At 57.0% G+C, this 20,324-nt stretch overlaps 3 protein-coding genes and 1 long non-coding RNA gene across 11 annotated transcripts; 2 read left to right on the plus strand and 2 right to left on the minus strand.

The window, feature by feature from the left end:
• Positions 1 to 115: 115 nt before the first annotated feature.
• Positions 116 to 2,436, minus strand: B3GNT8 (UDP-GlcNAc:betaGal beta-1,3-N-acetylglucosaminyltransferase 8). Its single transcript, XM_027618075.2, has 2 exons — positions 2,228 to 2,436; positions 116 to 1,824 (listed from the first exon to the last, which is right to left on the minus strand). The coding sequence occupies exon 2, from the start codon at positions 1,790 to 1,792 to the stop codon at positions 599 to 601; it is 1,194 nt and encodes a 397-aa protein (XP_027473876.1). The 5' UTR covers positions 1,793 to 1,824; positions 2,228 to 2,436; the 3' UTR covers positions 116 to 598.
• Positions 2,437 to 5,625: 3,189 nt separating this feature from the next.
• Positions 5,626 to 6,636, plus strand: LOC113935717. 4 transcript variants are annotated; one of them, XR_003524103.2, is made up of 3 exons: positions 5,626 to 5,751; positions 6,353 to 6,397; positions 6,500 to 6,636. It is a non-coding gene; the product is annotated as an uncharacterized LOC113935717 (long non-coding RNA). The 4 variants fall into 4 exon arrangements; XR_003524102.2 differs by having other exon boundaries at positions 5,640 to 5,751; positions 6,264 to 6,397; XR_003524101.2 differs by having other exon boundaries at positions 5,645 to 5,762.
• On the minus strand, positions 5,756 to 13,051 carry DMAC2 (distal membrane arm assembly complex 2). 5 transcript variants are annotated; one of them, XM_027618078.2, is made up of 6 exons: positions 12,917 to 13,051; positions 9,067 to 9,263; positions 7,695 to 7,775; positions 6,748 to 6,884; positions 6,495 to 6,657; positions 5,756 to 6,067 (listed from the first exon to the last, which is right to left on the minus strand). In XM_027618078.2, the coding sequence occupies exons 1-6, from the start codon at positions 13,049 to 13,051 to the stop codon at positions 5,890 to 5,892; spliced, it is 891 nt and encodes a 296-aa protein (XP_027473879.2). In that variant the 3' UTR covers positions 5,756 to 5,889. The 5 variants fall into 5 exon arrangements, with proteins under 5 accessions (XP_027473879.2, XP_027473878.2, XP_027473877.2 ...); XM_027618077.2 differs by lacking the exon at positions 12,917 to 13,051 and adding an exon at positions 10,465 to 11,434; XM_027618076.2 differs by lacking the exon at positions 12,917 to 13,051 and adding an exon at positions 10,103 to 10,430.
• Positions 12,357 to 15,184, plus strand: ERICH4 (glutamate rich 4). Its single transcript, XM_027618079.1, has 2 exons — positions 12,357 to 13,321; positions 14,409 to 15,184. Exons 1-2 carry the CDS (start codon positions 13,028 to 13,030, stop codon positions 14,634 to 14,636), a joined length of 522 nt encoding a protein of 173 aa, XP_027473880.1. The 5' UTR covers positions 12,357 to 13,027; the 3' UTR covers positions 14,637 to 15,184.
• The last annotated feature ends 5,140 nt before the right edge of the window (positions 15,185 to 20,324 follow it).

Raw genomic sequence — 20,324 nt, forward strand, 5'->3', positions numbered from 1 at the left:
GGAGTTTGGGAGGTGGGAGGAGAGCCCAGCATGACCGGTTTGGGGCCACCCCTTCTTTCCCCCCTCTAGATAAAAGGCCAGGGTGTTGAGACATGTAACTTCCCCCGGAAACTTTAGCAAGCTGGAGGGTCCGTTTCTGCAGACGGGGGGTGGGGGCGGGGGGGGTCCTCCCAAGACGTTCTCCTGTTCTCCCTTAGGTGGGACAATGCTGCCATTCAGCAAAGTGACCAGGAGGCCACCAGAGCTGGTCCTGCCCAGTAATAGGGGGGGGAGGCGTCCAGTGTGAAGGTCAGGGTGCAGCTCTGCTCACTGGGTCAGCCCTCCGGGGACCCATGGGCACAAAGATGACGCCAGGTCTCAGAGTGGGGGGGGGGGGGGGCGCATATTTTTCAAAAAAAACAAGAAGTAGACAAAAACAGTCTGTTGCCTCCTGCTGCCCAGCCCCCTTGCCTGGGAGGGCCCCAGAGGGGCTCAGGCGGTCACGATGCTAGGATTCCTCCCTCACGCTGAGGCCCAGGAGGAGAGGCCGAGCCAGGGACGGTCACCCGGGTGTGGGCCACGGCCGCCCTCCCCCTCCTCTCCCCAGCTCCCCCCAGGCTCAGCACCGGAACTGGGGGTCCCGCAGCTGCTTCCAGAGCCGAATGCTTTTCTGGGGGCTGAGGGGCCGCACCAGCAGCAGGTCCTGGAATGCGCAGGGGTCAGCCGTTCGGTCTGCCGGCCAGGCTGTGCGGAAGCCTTTGTGATCCCTGGGTGCCAGGCCCAGGGCACGGAAGCACAGGCCCGTGTAGACGTCGTCGAAGGGGAAGGGGGCCACGCGGGCCGCGGCCTGCAGCAGCCAGGGGGCCAGACGCCCAGCGATGACATAGCCACCCCCGCTTGCGTAGGCCGGGTAGTGACCTTTAAAGAAGGACGGGGGCACGTAGAAGGGTCCTCTGGGCTTCCGGAGGGGTTTGGCATGGGTAAAGACCTCCCCCAGGTAGAGGCCTCGGGCCCAGCTGGGTGGCAGGCCCCGCAGGTGGTCCAGAAGGGCAGGCGTGCGCACGAAGGCATCGTCCGGAGCTTGCAGGACGAAGCTCACGCCTGGGCAGTGGCGACCCAGCCAGGCCAGCAGCAGCAAGTCTTTGAGCGTCCGATTGAAGGGGACGTCAAGGAAGTCCCAGAGCAGCAGGTCACTGTAGCGGCGGCTCTCCCAGGCCACCAGGGAGCTCAGGTCGGGTCCCCCCTCACCCTCGGGCGACCCCAGCAGGAAGAGCAGTCGGACTCCGGGAGCCGGACTGCCCCACGTCTCCCTCACGGCCTGCCGTTCCGCAAAGCGCCCCGGTTCCGACTTGACGGCCAGCAGCAGGTAGGGGACGTCGGTGCCCGAGCAGCCGGCCACTTGGCCGCCGCCGCTCCCGGGCTGCCAGGGCGGGAAGCTCCGGCAGGCTGCGGACAGCAGGAAGCGGCGGAGGCCCTTAGGGTAGGAGTTGAAGTCCGGGATTTCGGAGGCAGCGGCGGCCCCCCAAGCCCGGCAGCCCCCTGCCTCCGCGCTGTCCCCACTGGGCAGGGACCCCAGCCGCCACTGCTGCTGGTTCCAGTAAGCTGAGGGCAGTGGGCCGGTGTGGCCCAGACGGGTAGAGAGGTTAGCTGGCAGGGTGGGCTCGGGGCTGGCGGGTGTGGGGCCTGGTGGGGTGTCCCGGGGTCCCTGGTAGGCTTTGCTTAGCCGAGACTCAGACGTCCACTCGATGTATACCTTGAGGCCCAGGAGCGTGAGCAGCGCTGACAGGCAGAGAAGGCACTTGGGGCAGCGCATGACCCAGCCCAGGGAAGGGGTGGCCGCGGGAGCTGCAAAGGAGCCACAGAGGCTTTTGGGGTGCAGGGATGGGCACCAGCAGTCCCCGCTGGCCCCTGTAGCCCCTTCTCTCCGCCCCAGCCCCTAAACCTGCGCCCCCCCCCCGCCCCCCCACTGAGGACCCAGCTCTTCCCTATTCCTGGAGCCTGGAACCCTGTTCAAATTCTTTCGACACCCTGCTCTTTCTGCTCGGCCCAGCCCAGCCCATTCCACCGACCTATTCCGCAGCCCCACCCCAGGGACTGGGGACTCGGCCATTCCAGCCCCCCTTCCTTTCCTCATCAGGAGTCAGAATCACAGGGTCAGCCCTTTCACCTTCTAGAAACCCAGCCTCCCTCTTCCCAACAGTCCCCACCCCAGGGAAGGGGGGCCAGGGACCTGCTCCCTTCTCTTTACCTCTGGGTCCAGCTCCCGCCTGCGCGGCGTCCGGGGCCTCTGGTCAGGCCCCCCGCTCCCGCTCCCTCCCTTCTGCCCCTGCCTAGCGGCGGTGCTGTAGTCGGAGCCCTGCCCAGCCAGTCCGGAGGGGCGGGGAGGGGCGGGGAGGGAGGCCGCCAGGGCCCCAGGGGCCGGGAGGGGCTGGGGCGGGGCCGAGGGAGGAGGGGACGAGAGGGGAGGGGAGGGGAGGGGAGGGCAGGGCAAGGAGGCCGACCTCAGGGATGGGGCTCTAGGCGTGTTGGGGCTGGTTTTCTGGTGAGACAGCGGAAAGGTGCAGGGTGGCCAAAGACACAGACGGGGGACCCGGCGAGGCCCGGCGGGGAGAGCCAGGGGCCTGGGAGAGTCTTGGGGGGGGGCTGCTGAGGGGCCAGGCCCGAGCCTGGGCTGGGCAATGGCGAGATGGCCCAGGGACAGGCAGAGTCCCAAAGTGGTAGAGCTGGGCGGGCCGGGGGGGGGGGGGCGCGCAGCTGGCGCCTGGCTTTGGAGTCAGCGGCGGCAGCGAATGTGCAGAGGGGATGGGTCGGCTGTGCCCGGGGTGGGGTGTGTTGTGGCCGCCGGAGTCAGGGTGGGGGTGGGGAGGGGGCTGGTGGGGAGGAGAGGTGAACTGGGTGGGTGGGGAAGAAGGGGTGGGTGAGACCTCTGGGGCAGGCGGAGGAAGGGAGAGGAGGGACAGAGGGGGAGGGGGAGAGGAGAGGGAGACCGGGAGTGAGAGATCCCGGGTAGACCGAGGCCCCCGTGCGGGAGGGAAGAGAGACGTTAGAGGCAGGTGGGTGACCCTCGGGGTGGGACTGAGAAGGGCGTCTGCGGACCTCCGGAGCCAGGGAGGAGCAGGAGGGGACTAGATGGAAGGGGCGGGGGAGGGGGGTGCCAAGCTAGAGGCCAGTGGAGGGTGGGGTGGGGGCACCGGGGGCCCTCGAGCTGAGCTGAGCCCCGCACCTCCTCCGCCCCCTTTGGTGCCCCGGTGTTTGCATTGCGGGGGCGCGGATCCATCCCCACCCCGTCCACCCCCCCCAAGCCCCGCCTACAGCTGCACGGTGACTCTGGGAACACTCACATCCGGCCCCCCGGGACAGGAGAGGGTGTCTGCCTGTGTTTGCGTCCCTGCCCTCTGGGGCCCCTGTTGTTGGGGCTGCATCAGCCGTCTGGGGAGGTGGGCAGGCAGGGCCTCCTTATCCCTGAGCAAGGGCCCCACTGAGCCTGGCCTAACCCCCTTCTTTCCATCCTGGGTTGGGAGGACTGTCTGGATCCTCTCATCCTTGGCACCCTGTCTATCAGCAGCCGCTGGTTATCTGTCCAGAGCTGATTTCCAACCCCCAAGTTTGAGTAATGGAGCCCGTGGGAGCAGCTGGAGGAAGAGCGTGCAGAGGAAGTGTTGGATATTAATGCCCTAGAAGCGAGTGGGCAAGGATGGCCAGGAGCCCCCGGGGCAGGGAGGGGTCTCCCAGCCTCCCCCTCCCACCCCGGGCTTGGGAGAGGGGGCAGGGCCCCCGCCCCCACAGCTCCCCCCTCTCCATCTCACTTCCCCTGACACTGCCCCTCCTGGGGGTGGTTGCACATCTCAAGGTACGGTTTGGGTTGCTCCGGGCATCAGAGTCCAATCAGGAGAAACCACCCAGCAGTGGGAACAGGGCAGTCCATCATCGAGAATGACCCAAGAGGTGCCTTCTTGTGGAACACAGTAGGGGGTGGACGTGCGGCTCCCACACGAGCAACCTGGTCCGAGACCACCCTCCCTGAGCTCTGGGTGCCCCCTCCGTATTATGCCAGGGAGGCTCAGCTCCGTGCCTCAGTAACCGGAGGCCACGCTCGAGTCCAAGTTCTAGTCAGCGACCTGAGAAAGCCGTTAGAGCCACCCAGCAGCACTAGCTAGCTATCTCGTTACCTCAAGTGCGTGCCCCAGACCGTGAACTTGGCAGTCACTGGTCTAACACCCTTAGACTGGAGCCGCCCCCCCCCCAGGTTTCTGACTGTATGTTTGCCAATCTTCTAGTGTAGAGGCTGTTTCCTCGGGGTCCTCGTGGGCAGCTGCGCCCCGGAGCCTGCTGGGGCGTAAGCCTGGGGGTCTGGTGAGAGCAGGGGCGCACAGGGTTTCCAGCCCAGGCAAGCCGCTGGTCCCCTCACACACTGGGCACGGACCTGGGAGTGACTAGGGGGTTCGAGATCGACCACCCCATTCCAGATTTCAGGGTCCCTCTGTGTACCAGGCGGCGCCCTCACTTGCACATGAGAAACTGGTCGAGACGGGATTTGGCAGCCCGCAGGCTTAAATGCCGCGGTTTCAGCGCTCCTAGGACCTGGGGGGGGGGGGGGGGCAGCACGGAAGTTCGCCGTCCCCTTCTCAGGCCGCCTGAGCTGAGCCAACAGACCAGAGGCTGTCCTCGTCTGTGAGCGCTCAAGGGCGCTCCGCAGTCTGCCCAGCACCTATCTTTGGAGTTGTCGTTACCGCCATGGTGGTCAGGTGCAGCGGCCGCAGGGTTTCCGGGGCTCCCCGGGCTCCTCAGCCGGCACCCCGTCCCAACCCCCCCAGCCAGAGCTGGGCCAGAGCTGGGCCACCACCGCCTGCCCGCCGCCGCGGGTCTCCCCAGCCCGCTTCCCAACGCCGCGGAACCAAGCCCAAATCCCCTCTTTGTGCGTCCGTCTCCTGGTACACTCCAGATGCCAGTGCCAGATCAGTGCGGATCCAGTCAGGAGAGAAAAACCAAACTAATTCGAGCGGGTGAAGTTTAACATCAGGAATTGTTGACTTTGAACAGCGAATTGAAATAAGGGATTCACGGAGAGGGAGCCTTGGCATCTGCTGAAATCCCCCTCTGGGACGCAGCAGAGAGCCCTCCGCAGGCGGGTGCCTCAGTAGGGGGCACTGCTCTCAGACTGCTGGGGGGGCCGGGGAAGCTGCCGGCCGCCTGGCACTTCAGGAACCACCTGCTGGGGAGGCCGCGCGCCCGGCAGGAGCCCGGGAGCGCGCAGAGCTCACCCACGGAAGCCGAGGCTCTCCTCCTGGGGGTCTCTCGGGCGCCCTCTACCGACAGGCCTTACCACGCCACTTAGCGAGGGAAAACTACTGCAAAGGCCCGGGCCTGTTTTCACGGAGCAAACAAGAGCTGCATTTGGAGCGGACGGATTAGCGGGAACGCCGGGGGCTGAAGGGGGGCTCCGGGCGTTTGGCGAGTGGAGGCCAGGGATGCTGCAGCGGGCGGTGAGCTGAGGGGTGCCCCACAGGGAACCGGGCCGGCAGCACGTTCGAGTAAGGATACTTTGAGAAGGGTCTCTGGACAAGTCAAGAGCAGGGGTTTCTTGACGTGGTAGTAGCCAGGTATGGGGAAGTCAGGGGGTTGGGGGAGTGCAGCTTCCCAGGGTGGCTTACCTCCCCCAGGCCTGGGAGGCTGTTGGAACTCAGGAGAGAAGCCTGTGGAAAGAGTGGCCTGACCGATGACACAGGAGCTGTGACCTTTCAGCCCGGGGTGCAGCCAGCCCCAGCCCCTGAGGTGAGGAACAGGTACGCCAGCCTCCCGCTCTCCCCTTGGACCTGGTGGCGGTGCCGGCCGCCCCCCCCCCCCCCATGTGGAGTGAACCCAGACGGAAGCCCCGCTGCTGCCCAGCTTGATGGGGAGGGGGGCCGAGGCCTAGGCAGGGAGGGGGCTGGCCGTGTCCCGGGACTGCTCCTCCGGCCCTGATGGGAGGCCCTGGGCCCAGTCAGCCCCCAGAACCTGGCAGCTGGGTAGCATCTCCTCCACCAGGATGCGCGTGAGGCCCGGGTTGGACACGGCGGGGAGGTCCGAGATGTCCAGCCTGCGGAGGTTCCTGAGGGGAGGCAGCAAGGGGGAGGCCCGCGTAAGGAGGGCCTCCGTGTGGGGAAGGGTGTGGAGGGGGTGCGCCAGCCCCGGCTTCAGCCCCGAGCCCTGTAGCTGCCCAGAGAATGTTAGAGAGAGCTGGCCAGGGACAGACATCCACCGTGGGGACCCCAGATGCACACTCCAGCTCCTCCTGTTTGCAACAGTGTAAACACCATCGAGTTGGCATTAAAAAGGAAGAAAAACCAGGAGTGGTTTTGTGTCTGTCCGTCCCCTCCCCTCCCCCCCGGGACAGATTCACTGCGACTGCTCGCCTGGGCAGACCCGACACGCGCTCCAGGTTGGTCATGGAGGCAGGGCTATGGGGACTGCCCGACTGCCTGCTCCACCCCCCCCCCCCCCCCCAGCTTGGGGCCCAGCCTGAGCTGCGGTCTCACTGCAGGTGGTGGAGGCTGGCGAGGCCCCGTTCGGAGATTCGGGGACAACCGGCCAGCGAGAGCTCCTGCAACGAGTTGGCCAGTGGGTGGAGGCGGCCGAGACACCAGTCATCCACGTGGGGACAGCGCTGCAGCCACAGGGACTGGAGCTCCTTCAGGGCCACTGTGGGGGGGGGGGGGGAGGCACTGTGGTCCTTTCTGGAGCCCACCACCGAAGGGCAAATGAACAGCCCCGCCGTCTCCGCCCACTCACAGACGCTGTCCAGGCCCTGGTAGTTGATGGCACAGCCACTGGCATCGACGGCCTCTACAGGAACCGCCTGGAACTTCAAGAAGTCAAGAGAGAAGTGGCCACGCGCATCTGACCGGATCCACTCCTTGCCCTGAAACCTGGAAGGGGACAGCGGGTGTGAGCAGGGCACTTCCCCTCCCCAGCCCCGTGTGATGACGTGGTCGCACCACGTCTGGTGCACTTGCTACACATCAGGCCCTGCGCAAAGCCCTTAACGTGGGGTCTCCCTGGGTCCCCGACATTCCCACGAAAGATGCGATGTTTGGCCTTTTTTTTTTTTTTAAGTAGGCGCCATGCCGAGCGTGAAGCCCAACATGGGGCCTGAACTCACGACCCTGAGATAGAGACCTGAGCTAAGATCAAGAGTCGCTCAACAGACTGAGCCCCTATTTGAAAAACTCCGATAACCTCAGAAAAGGGCGAGAATACAAGTCTTCATAGGTTGGCAAAAAAAAAAAAAAGACAGACTTGTGTGCTGTTTCTGAGGAAAGTGCTGGAGGAAGGTGCTCAAACCAAGGGAACATTTTAGTTGGAGCCAAGTGAGGGATAGGTGCATGAGCTACGTTTTTCAGAAAAGAGGGAAAAGGGGAGAAAAAACAGGAGGAGGAAGGGAAGAAGGAGAAAGGAAGGGGAGAAGGAAGGAAAAGGAACAGCGACATTTACTGAGCTCCTGTGCTGTGCCAGGCCTGTTCCAAGCGCTTCCACTGCAAAATGTCTTCGAATCTTCCCAGCAAACCTTGTAGGTTCCATACAACCACCACCCCACTTTACAGGTGACAGAGCGGAAGCTCAGGAACAAGCTCCGCACAAGAAGTCCCAAGAGCCTCGGGCTCAGCGCTCCACAGCCTTCCCCCGCCCCCCCCCCCGCCCCCCCCGCCCCCCCCCTGCTGACACTTTTGCCCTCATACTTGACCGCGCCTCCCTGCTTCAGGATGAAATAGGCGCCTGCGGCATGGGGACCGAAGCGCTCCCTGATGTAGGTGAAGGGCCTGTGGAGAGAACAGTGGCCGAGGCTGAGCACTGCACCCGGCGTCACGCCCCCCTGCCGCTTCGAGGGTCAGAGTCCACAGCACCAGGACTGAGCCAGGCTGCAGATATTTACTGAGTGTCCATTAAGTGCTGGGGACCAAGGCAGATAGCGGTCCCTGCTCTGTGAGGCTAATTTACAGAAGGAAACAGGTAAGAAACCTGGAAGTTAAGAGCAAATTGCAAATCCATGATGGAAGTAACACAGAGGGACTGACTCAGGAGTGGCTTGGGCCAGGGCTGGAGATGGAGAAGACTACTTCGGTTTGGGTGTCAGGAGGTGACGCTTGAGCAGAGATTTGAGTGGTGGGAAGAAATTCAAAAGTCAAGGCAAGAGCCTGCCGGGCCAAGGGAACAGCTGGTGCAAACGCTCAGAGGCTCAGCTTAGGAAGGCAGAACAATAAGGGCGCCGTGCTGGTGGGGGTAAGGGGAGTCCCTGGTAGGGGTCTCAAAGCTCAGGTGTTAGGCTTGGGGTCTGGCTTTTATTGTAGTTGCAACGGGAAACCATTTGAGGGCTTTAAGCAAGGTGGTGGTTTTCTATTTTAGTTTTTTTTTTTAAGATTTTATTTATTCATTTGATGGAGAGAGCGAGGGAGCACAAGCAAGGGGAGCAGCAGAGGGAGAGAGAGAAGCAGGCTCCCCACTGAGCAAGGAGCCCGACATGGGACTCGACCCTGAGCCAAAGGCAGATGCTTAACGAACTGAGCCACCCAGGCGCCCCTCTGTTTTATAGTTTCTTGAGTCCTTTGGATGACTTGTAGCATAACAGACTGGAGGGGGCAAAAGATGACCAGTTCAGATTACTGTGCTCAACCAACCATAAAATGAAGGGGCTCAGACCAGGCTACGAACAGTGAGGAGCTTAACAACTGGGCACATCTGGGATGGTCTGGTATTTTATTGGTGGACTGGATGTGGAAGACAGAGAAGCAAGAAGAATCAGGAAGACTCCTTAGAATTTGGCCTGAGTAACTGGGGACAGTGCTGCCGTTTCCTGGGATGGGAAGGCTTGGGGGCGAGCACTTTCTTAGGGGGAAATCAAGGGTTTGCCATGGGCCATGTTAGGTTTGAGGTGCCGGCGTGACCTCCAAGAGATGGTGGGCAGCGGGTCACCTATATGAGCTGGAGCCCTTGGGAAGGGTGTGGCCAGAGAGGATGCAACTCGGCGGGCCGGTATAGCCGCTGCAGGGGCAGGTTCTGAGTTCTGCCTGGTAAGGCCCCAGCAGCAGGGTCTTGCCCACCAAGAGCGCTCACCGATTTTTCTGGTGCACCTTCAACACCTGCTTTCGGAGCAGGTACTCCCTGAGAGCCTGCACGTCATAGAAGCGGTCAGCCAGGAACTGGAGCAGGGACCTCCCCTTCTTCTGACTGCCCTCTGGGGCCACTGCCCTGCTCAGGCCACGAGTGCCCCTGGTACCCCGGTTCCATACTGGCGTCACCAGGTGCAGGGGCTGGGGAGGGCAGGAAAGGAGAGGCTGAGCCTGGAGCCTCCTGTGAGAGTGTTGGATCCCCCTGTTCTTGGTCCTCCTCCTGCTGCACACCCCCCCCCCACACACTGCTTCTTCCTGGTTCACAAAATTCTCCTTTCAGAACTTCCAAATTCTGCTTTTGAGATTCCCCCAAATTTCCTCACGTTTGTCCCAAGTTCTTCCCCTTAATCAACCTAAATTCTCTCTTTGATTTGGCCAAACGTTCTTGGTCTTTCCAATTTCCCTCCGATCTTTTCCTAAACCCTTATTTTTAAGACCTCTATTATCTGACCTCTTAATTTCCCACAAAATACCCCCTTAATTTTATCCAATTTTCCCTGGAGTCTTCCTGAATAACCAATTTCTTAACCCCAAAATATCTTAATTTCTCTCCAAACCACCCTTAATTTACCTGTTAAAGCCCCCAAACTCTTCCTTCAATTTCCCTTCAGTGTTCTCTTCGCCTGCTCCAATTTCTTTTTCTGCTTCAACCAAATTTTCTCGGTAATTTGCCCAAATCCTTATTTTCCCTCAAAAATTCCTAGGTCCCCAACCACTCACCTTAGTCTTCCCTAAATCCATTCCTTGACTTTAGGTCTTTCTTCCTAAATTCTCTCCTCGAATATCGCAAATTCTCCCCTTAGTTTCCCCTAGGTCTTTCCCTTGAAACTCCCATATTCACCTTTTGGTTCCTGTCCCCGACCTCCACCGTCCCTTTGGCTTTCCATAAAAATGCATAGCTCTCCCATGAGCTTCCCTCACCTGTATCCTTTGATCTCCTACCCTTGGACCTCAAACCCCAGCTTCTCCACCAAACTCACCCAAACCCGCTTCCCTGGAAGGGCCCACTCGCGCCCGCCCGACTCCCAGCGCCCACAATCGGGTTTCTTCCTCTGATTGGCTGGGTGCGCCATCTTCGGAACGCGCTCCCTGCTTCCCCATTGGTTTCTCTCCACGAAGTCCCCGCCCCGCTTCCTCTCTAAAGCGCCCCGGCTGTCTGCGACTCGCTCCGATCGTTCTCGGCTCCCGAAGGTCGCATGTCGGCGCTCCCAGCATGAGCCTTAGCGGGAGAGGCCTCCTGCTCTCTCTTGCCCCTTGCTCCCTGGGTGCTGACAGAAACCCTGAAGGCGGAGGCAGCAAAGCGGACTTCAATTTTGGGGCCCTAGGAGTCCCGGTCACTTACCGCCCTGGGCGCCGCCATCTTGCTAGGATTACGTAAACGGAAGGGGCCGGTTTTTCTCAGTCCACCCACAAGGTTCAGCCTGAGACGTCTTTTCCTATGGCCACGCCCCGTCCATGTTCCAGCTCTCCTTTTAAAGGCACCGCACTTTTTACTCTATTTGAGAGATTGCTTCGAATGCCATTTCTGTGGTCCTTACAGTGAGACCTTGCCTCTTCCTCCAGCTTTCATTCGCTACCTCCTTAATGACTAGGAAACTGACCCAGTCATTCTTTACGCCTGGGTCAGGGAAGGAAAAGGCCTAGTGGGTGGTGAGGTTAGACTTTAGGGTAAGAGAGGTGAGATCTCAAAGTATTATGATCGCGACTTCAGTTTGGAGTCCAGCGCTCTCTCTCAGTGTGAAGATTTACTGTGAAGTCTTGTGGGTAGAATCATTCACTTATTCGCAGAGGTTTACTGAACACCTGCCACGTGGCGTACACTGTTTTGGGTGCTCAGGTGACCATGGTGAACAAGACAGACCTTATCTCAGGGAGTCAACATTCCAGGTGGGGAGAGGATGGACAAGAAACAAATGAATAAGCGAGATAATTTCAGATAATGTTTGATAAGAGGCACATAAGAACAGGCAGAATAATTGGCGGTGACTAGGGGGTAAGGGAATCGGCAAAGGCCTTTCTGAAGAGGTGATAGTTAAGCAGAGGTGAAGGATGAGAAGAAAACAGCCAATTCAAAGATCTGGGGGGAAGATATTCCAGGCAGACGTAACAGTGAGTGCAAAGGCCCAGGGGTGGGACCCAGCTGGCACAGAGAAGTAGGGAGATGAGGTCAGAGAGGTGGGCAGGAAGCTGACTGTGCCGAATTCCATTCTCAGGGGCATATCATGGTCTGATTTATGCCTTTTATTTATTTATTTTTAAGATTTTATTTATTTATTTTAGAGATACAGAGAGAGCAAGTGCGGGGAGGAGCAGAGGGAGAGGGACAAGCAGACTCTGTGCTGAGTAGAGCCCGACTCGGGGCTCAATACCATGACTGGGAGACCATGACCTGAGCTGAAATCAAGAGTCAGACGATTAACCGACTGAGCCACCCAGTCGCCCCTGATTTATGTTTTTCAAAGATCATTTCGGGGCGCCTGAGTGGCTCAGTCAGTTGTCTGCCTTCGGCTCAGGTTATGATCCCAGTGTGCTGGGATCGAGCCCAGTGTCTGGCTCTCTGCTCAGTTGGGAGCCTGTTTCTCCCTCTCCCTCTGCCCCTCCCCCTGCTTGTGTTTGTGCTCTCTCTCTTTCTGCCAAATAAATAAATAAAGTCTTAAAAAATATATATATCATTTCTGCCAGGTGGAGAACAGACTTCAGGCAGCAAGGGTGGAAGTGGGAGCCAGCAAAAAGGCTACTGCAGGAGTCCAGGCAAGAGATGAATGGAGACAGGAGCAGGGGTGGGGCAATAGGAACTGGTGAGAAGTGCTCAGATTATGAGTCTATTTTGAAGGTTGAGCCAATAGCTCCAGAAACTAAAGGGTTAGGGATGCCACTTAGGGAGACGGGGAGACTGGGAAAGTGACAGGTTTGAAAGGCAGGTGTGGTGGGCTGAATAACGGACCCCCCAAAAAAATTCATGCCCTGATCCTCGGAACTTGTGAATCTGTTACTTTATATGGTAAAAGGAAGATGTGTTCAAGTTAAGAATCTGGAGATGGGGGCTGCCTGGGTGGCTCAGTCGTTAGGCGTCTGCCTTCGGCTCAGGTCATGATCCCAGGGTCCTGGGATCGAACCCCACATCGGGCTCCCTGCTCAGCAGGAAGCCTGCCTCTCCCTCTCCCCCTGCCCCTGCTTGTGTTCCCTCTCTCGCTGTCGAAAAATAAAAATTAAAATTAAAAAAAAAAAAGATTAAAAAAAAGAATCTGGAGATGGGGAGGTTATCCTGGGCCATCAGGAGGGGCCAATTTGATGACAAGGGTCCCGTTAGATCAAGGCAGGGGGTCAGTCAGTACGAGATGTGATGGTAGGTGCAAGAGTGATACAGGGAAGGGGCAATGAGCCAAGGGCTGTGGTGGTGGCGGCTTCTGGAAGCGGAGGGAAGCCCGCGTCCCACTTTTTGCCATGGCAGGGCCTGTGCTGACAGTGATGGTACCTGTGGGCAGGTCAGGGGTCAGCAGAACTGGCTGCTCAGTTGGCCGGTAGCCTGGACACTGAGGTACCACAGCTGAGGGATCGGGGCTCCTCGGACACACTAACTGGGAAGCCCTGGGGTGGCCCAAGTGCAGAAGACAAGGTCCAAGCTGGAGCAAGCCAGAGACTAGAGAGGAAGGAAGCATGGAGGCTGAGGAGGAGGGGGTGGGGAAGGACCCAGGAGAGAGCCAGGGCAGGACAGGCGAGGCCAGCCACCCACAGGCACCCAGCCCCCATGAGGGGTTAGGCCTGAGGAGGGGTCAAGGGGGTGGAGGTTTTGCCTCTGCCAGAGGGGCCGTGGCTGGACTCTTGTGAGCAGAGTTGAAGTTAGACTTTAGAAGGAAGAAAATCCTGGAGAGGCTGTCAGTTCTCACCGGAGAGCGGACTTTGAAATGCTGACCCAGGCACCTCCTCATGCCCTTTGCTCCCCCCTCGCCTCACCGGCTCCTCAGAGGACTGGGTCATTCTGGACCTTGTCACTTTCTGCTCCTGGCTGCCACTGCTCAGGGACTATGGAGCTGTGGAGGCAACTGAGGCAGGCGGGACTGGTGCCCCCGGGGCTGGGCCCCCCTCCCCGGGCCCTGAGGGAGGTCCCCCCAGTGGGGAGAGCTGGCCAGACCCTCCTGTCCCCAGGGGCAGACACTGCAGGTGCCAGGGAGAGTCTGCTGTGGATCTGGAAGGAGCTGGTGAGTGAGGGGTTCGGAGGGGCAAGAGATGGGGCGCAGGTGGGGGTGGGGAGAGAGAACAGGTGCGTGTATGGAAACGAATGGAATTGCAAAGGACCAGAGATTGAAGGACAGAAATTGAGAGACAATAAAAGAGAAACAAGCAGAGAGACAGAGAGAGAGATCCAAAGAGTGAGACACAGGAGTCGAGAGAGACAGGGACAGAGAGACGAACAGAGGGAGAGACAGAGATAGAAAGCAGAGACTGAGAGCAACAACAGAGACAGAGACTCAGATTAAATCTGAGATGGAGAGATAGAGACAGTCAAAGGCAGGGGCAGAGAAATAAGACCCAGAAAGGGATAATGGAAAGACAGAGACAGAGGCAGAGACAGACAAGGGGGGGGCAGAGAGACATCGAAGGGAGGCACAGAGACACAGAGACAGTGAGGGATGACGAAATGGAGAGACAAAGCCAGGGAGAGACAGAGGCAGAGATCAAGAGCCCCTGGGAGAGGCCAGCTGACAGTCAAGGTCTGGGACAAGGTGAGGACCCTGCCATGGGCCGCGGGCCCGGATTGCTAAAGAGAAGCTTGTTTACAGCATCTATTAAAGACGGTGAAGTGGTAGGTGTAGGGGCCACTGCAGCGGGTGGGGGAGAGGGGCAGGGGAGGGCGTGGAGAGATGGGCTCAGCTCTGAGCACAGCAGGAGCAAGTGGGGATTTCTAGTGAAGGAGAGGGTGGGGCTCAGCAGATGGGAAATCACCAGGCAGGGCATCTGGCTTAATGGACCAACAGGATTCATGCTGGAGGCAGGCGGGGGAGATGAGGTGGGGCCTGGACGTGGATGGGGGACGAGTAAACAGATGAGATATTGGGAGCGATCAGACATGGAGGATGGGAGATTCTTGGTAAAACAGGATTTTACAAGGAAGCGCACAGATGGGCCTGGGAGAAGGTTTAGGAGCTTAGCTGAAGTTTGGTCAAGCAAAGAATCTTGGCTAGGACTCGAATAGGTTTGAGGTCAGGGGCATGCTGATATCCTACCCGCCCCCCCCCCCCCGACCTCCGGGGTAGGATGCCCACGACTCCACCTTCCCACTGGCAGGGGCACCTTCGCCAAGTGGACATCCAGCTGCTGGGCCAGCTGTGCAGTCTGGGGCTGGAGATGGGGGCGCTGCGGGAGGAACTGGTCACCTTCCTGGAAGAGGAGGAAGAGAGCCTCATCGAGGAAGAGGTGGAGGAAGAGCCTGAGGGGAAGCAGGAGGAGGGACACCTGGGGGCCTCCTGCTCAGCCCCACACCACCACCTCCCTGACTTCGAGATGACCATCTGAGGCCCTGCTAGGTGCTTCTGATTGACACATGAATGAGATGCAAATTTATGCAAAGGAGGGGGCGTTTGCAGTCAGATCAACCTGCCAAGGTTGGGAATCAACCTGAGCAAATGCATTCTCTGAAGATATCTGTCTGCATCCAGACTGAGGGGCTGGCCGGTGGGGCTTGCTGCCCAGGAGGGAGGTTTGCAGGTTTATTTGCCAATGAACTGCATGCAAGAGGGTTGCAGGGGACACGTGGGTCTTTGCAGAGAGGATGGGAGATGCTTGCTGATGATCAAGGCCGTCCAGTACGGTGGCCAGGGCCCGCAAGTGGCCACTGAACCGTGGCTGGTCCGAACTGCGGCGTGCAGGATGCGTAACCACAGATCGCATTTCAAAGGCTTAGTATGATAACAATATAAAACGGTTCAATAATCTAAAAAATGTATTGGAATGCTAATATTTTCCACATAATGGGATAAATAAAAATATTACTAAAGTGAATTTCACCTGGGTATTTTAAAATTTTTTAATGTGGTAAAATATATATAATAAAATTTACCATTTTCGCCATTTTTAAGTGTACAGCTCAGTGGTATTAAATCCATCCACACTGTAGTACAACCATCATCACCATCTGTTTCCAGAACTCTTCATCTTATAACCCTGAAACCGGACCCATTAAACAACTCCCCAGTCCCCTTTTTTATTTAAGGGGGGGGTGCGAGAGAGAGCAGGGGGAGGGGCAGAAGGAGAGGGAGAAGCAGACTCCGTGCTGAGCAGGGAGCCTCACGTGGGGCTCAATCTCAGGACCCTGAGACCATGACCTGAGCCAAAATCAAGAGTCCGATGCTTAACCAACTGAGCCAGCCAGGCGCCCCTTTTTCTGTTTTTAAATATGACTGCTAGAAAATTTTAAATTACATATGATTCTCCCGCTGTACTTCTACTGCACAGCACTATTTGAGACGTTTGAAAATGGAATGTGGGTGTGAGCAGAGGAGCGATGGGGGTTTCTAGACGTTCCCAGATGTGTTGCTAATGTGTCATATCTGTGGATGGCGGCCGGCTGAGGAGAAGCCCACTGCACGTGTAACTATTCCCGGAGGTCTACATTTGCAGAAAGGAGGCCCAAGTTAGCAGGTGGAGGGCTCCAGCCTGGGGAGAGACAGCTCTTCAGGGGAGACATTTGGACATTCGTAGAATCATTACTCCCAGTGAAGACAAACACATGCTTACATTTTTGCAGTTCTTCATCAAAACACTTTCTAGTTTAAAACAAAAGGATGTGGGGGCAATCTGGCTGTGACATCTGTCACCCCATGGATCGCCAGGGTTGATTTGGCCAATCTGGCTGGCTAGGGGGGGTGTCCCCTTCCTCCCTCACCGCTCTGTGTGCGTCCTTCCTGAAGCTTCGCGCTCAGTCCAGAGGACGACCTTCCCTGATAGAGGAGGACCGTTCTTCGGTCAAGGGTATATGAGTAGCTGCGCTCCCCTTCTAGAACCTCCAAACAAGCTCTCAAGGTCCATTAAAAATCCAACCAACCAACCAAACAAACAAAAATCCCCACAAAAAAAACCACATTCTAGTTGGGAGTGAGGATGTTCCCAGAAAAATGAGATGTTGGTGGAAGAGGTGGGTGCTGAGACCCTATCTGTGGGAATTTCCTCCTTGAAAGCAACCTGCTGCTTTTTGTCCAGTGGAGTCCTCCAAGACTAGGGGAGGGGTGCAGGGGAATTAAGGGGTTCAGGTCCATCCCCAAACTGGTCCTCCTTTGCCAACCTTAGCCAGGTCGGCAGCTCCTGGGAGATCTGCTCTGGGGGTGGGGGAGGGTGTTGGAAGTCAGACCCCAGCACCCAGGGAAGGAGAAAGACACCCCAAGAGTGTGCAGATGAAGAGTTCCTCTCCCTCGTGAGGCATTCCAGAAAGAAGCTGGGGGCAGTCCGGGGTCTCTTGGCAGCTCTGTCCAGGCTGTGGGCGTCATGAAGGCTGAGGAGGTGGCTCTGTTGCTACGGGGTCTGGGTTGCTCTTGGGAGGGAAGAGATGGGAGGTACGATGCTGAGGGGGTGCTGGGGGGCACTAGGGAGGGAACGCTCACTCTGCAGGAACAGCATGGAGGGTTCAGTAAAACTCTCCTCTTGTTAATGGGATATACTTGAAAACACTGGTGAGACAATCAAGGCTCTGATTCCAATGTCCTAGTTGAGACTGACGCCCACTGGATCAGATATGACCCTACCCTTTAAGGAGCTAAGGTCAACTTGATGGCTATTTTGGGGACCTGGAGGAGAGAGGATGTCACGCAAAGCTGTAGAGATGCAGAAGAAATCTGATGGGGGAGGCTTTTTTAAAGGGAAGAGGCTGTTAGACATCCAATCTGAGATTCCTTAAGAAAACCTGCATCAGAGCCATCTTTGCGGTGGATATGCGACCCTTCTGCACCTGTGTAAATAATCAGGACAAATCCAGTGAGACCAGCCATGTTTTAGGATCAAGAATAGTCTTCCTTGGGGGGCTTCTGGGGGGCTCAGTTGGTTAAGCATCCGACTCTTGATTTCGGCTCAGGTCATGATCTCAGGGTTGTGGGATTGAGCCCCTGTTGGGAGCTCAGTGGGGAGTCTTCTTGAAGTTCTCTCTCCCTCTCCCTGTGCATACAACACCCCACCCCCGTCGCTCTCTCTCTCTCTCTCTCAAATAAATAGACAAATCTTTAAAAGAAAAAAAAAGAATAGCCTTCCTTGGGGGTAATGTTTGATCAAAGGGAAGTGACGATAGAGAGAAATGTGTCTCCATGGAAAATACCAGCAAGCACAGCTTTCAGAGTGATGACATTCAGGCCATTCACTGTCTCTTACCCGTTCTGCTCCTCTTCATAACCGAAGATTGCTGATGGAGATGCAGACCAGGTCTGAGAGATGTAGCAGAGTTGCCCTCCTGCTGAGCAGAAAGCAGTTTCAAGCAGTCACAAACCAGAGGCCTTCATGTTCCCCTCAGATTCACTGAACTCTAGACAGGTTCTTCCTGACACTGGGGCCACGATTCCATTTTCTTAGAGCATTTCCTTTAGAAGTGGGAATTACAATTTCTTTTTTTTTAAAGATTTTTTTTATTTATTTGACAGAGAGAGCGAGAGAGAGAGTGTGTGCACACTAGTGGAGGTGGGGGGGGGAGCGGCAGAGGGAAAGGGAGAAGCCGATGCCCCCCTTGAGCAGGGAGCCCAACGTGGGGCTAGATTCCAGGACCCTGGGATCATGATCTGAGCCGAAGGCAGACGCTTAACCGACTGAGCCACCCAGGCGCCCTGGGAATTATCACTTCTAATTGCAGATTCTTTCTCTGTCCCTTTTGAGATGTATCTATGTCTCCTTAAAAGGGGCGCCTGGGTGGCTCAGTTGGTTAAGCATCTGCCTTTGGCTCAGGTCATGATCCCAGGGTCCTGGGATCGAGCCCCCAGTCGAGGCCCCTGCTCAGCAGGGAGTCTGTTTCTCCCTCTCCTTTAGCCCCTCCCCCCACCTCGTGCTCTCTCTCTTTCTCAAATAAATAAATAAAATCTTTAAAAAAATTTTACGAAGCCTCATGTCAGTCTTAGGACCCAGGGACTGGCTTCAGAGGTCCATCCTTCTGAAATGAATCCTCCCGCAGACAGTGCCCCTACCTCCCAGGCTCTGAGGGACCTAAGTTCCGCGGGTCACCTTTCCAAAAGGAGATATAAAACTACCTTCTGTCAGGGTTTTATGAGAACTTCCACTGTTCTTTTAAGGAAGGCTGACTAGCCAACAAAGATGGCCTGTAATTCCCTCGCTCCAATTTAAAATCTCTCCAGCTGTGTTTCAGGAGGGCTGAGTTCAGTCGTGCTCCCCCGTTGCACTGGCCTCGAATCAAAGTCTTCCTCAACTCTTTGCTTTGTCAGTACAAGTTTTACTGAGCTGCCTGTCAGTAGCTGAGCTGTCACCTTGCATGTGGCATCAGTCTTTGCCATCTTTTCAAATCTTCCAGTCTCTTCCCTTATCTGGCTCCATCTTCCAAACCCAGGTTTCCAATTTTCCTCCCTCCTGAGTTGGCATCTGCAGCAGGAGGTAGCCTGACTGCCCAGACCCTTCGGACCCTTCGGGGGGCCTCGGGTTGCCTTGTAGCTGGCCTTTGTCACCAGGATATGAGAAGCGGTGTGAGCTAAAGCACAGGACTTCCTAGAGACCTGGAGGGACGCCAGCCCCAGCGGCCCCAACTCCACCAGTGTTCGAATGCACAGACGTTTTCACTTCACCCTCAACAAGCGAAATCACACCAGCTTTAGAAGACATTCTGTCATAAAACACAACAGCTCTAGTGGACAGGCAGATCCTTGCACAGTGGGCCACCTGCATGTCCGCAACGGCAGCTCGGGGCAATGAAACCAGCAGGGGTAAGGGCTGATGGAGAGAGGCTGCACCTGACCGTGGGTCTCTGGAGCACGCAGTGCAGTCTGGAGCTGGCCTCCCTTTGGGCTCCAGCGCCCCGTGCCAGGCCCGCCCTGGCTGCTGGCTGTCCTCGGATCGGCGGGGGCAACCGCCTGGCGAAGGGGCCAGCGCCAGGCTGCGGGCGGATCTCAGCAGTCAGGGCCTCAGATACTCTGGCTCTTGGAGAGCTTACATTTCATGAGGTGGGAGTTTAGCACCTGATATCCCCAAAATTTGTTCCTTTGGCCCCGCGTGGAGCCCAATGTGGGGCTTGAACTCACGACCCTGAGATTAAGACCTGAGTTGAGATCAAGGGTCGGATGCTCAACAGACTGAGCCACCTAGGCCCCCTCCCCAGAGTTTACTTAAACTGGGAATTTCCATCCAATCTGTTTTCCTCTCTAAATAGGATACAGACACACATTTGCCTGATGTTGATGTTTACATAGAGGGGAAAGTATTTATCTTTTTATTTTGAAAAATGTGCAACATACAAACAGAAAGAAAATCAATCACATAACCACCACAGAGTCATCATTTTTTGGGTCATATTTGTCATCCATTTGTCTCTATCATCTACTAGTTTTCTTCTGGAACATTTACGACTTAATTACAGACGTCATCACACTCTCCCTGAATGCTTCTAGCTGCCTCTCTTCGAGGATGAGCATTCCCTCTCACGCCATTGGCAATACCCGACAGAATCATAATTCCCTAATGTCGAATACCCCGTCCATGTTCAAACCTCCCCACGAGTCTGTGGTCATTGGTAACAGAGCAGTAGGGATCTGCCCCAAACTTGCTGAAAGGCTATGTTTAAAATATATGAACAGCTTTATTTTCCTTTTTTAAAAGATTTTTAAAAATTTATTTGACAGAGAGAGACACAGCGAGAGAGGGAACACAAGCAGGGGGAGTGGGAGAGGGAGAGGCAGGCTTCCCGTGGAGCAGGGAGCCCGATGCGGGGCTTGATCCCAGGACCCCGGGATCATGACCTGAGCCGAAGGCAGACGCTTAATGACTGAGCCACCCAGGCGCCCCATTTTTTAAAAGATTTTATTTATTTATTTGAGAGAGAGAGAATGAGCAGTGGGGGGGCCCCGAGGGGGGGGGGGAGAGAGAGAGAGAGAGAAGCAGATTCCCTACTGAGAGGGAAGCCCAATGTGAGGCTCGATCCCAGGACTCTGGCATCATGACCTGAGCCAAAAGCAGACGCTTAACTGACCGAGCCACCCAGGCGCCCCTTCCATTCCTTTTTATGATCAGATA

The sequence above is a fragment of the Zalophus californianus genome, chromosome 17, assembly GCF_009762305.2.
Source record: "Zalophus californianus isolate mZalCal1 chromosome 17, mZalCal1.pri.v2, whole genome shotgun sequence".
Classification (NCBI taxonomy): domain Eukaryota; kingdom Metazoa; phylum Chordata; class Mammalia; order Carnivora; family Otariidae; genus Zalophus; species Zalophus californianus.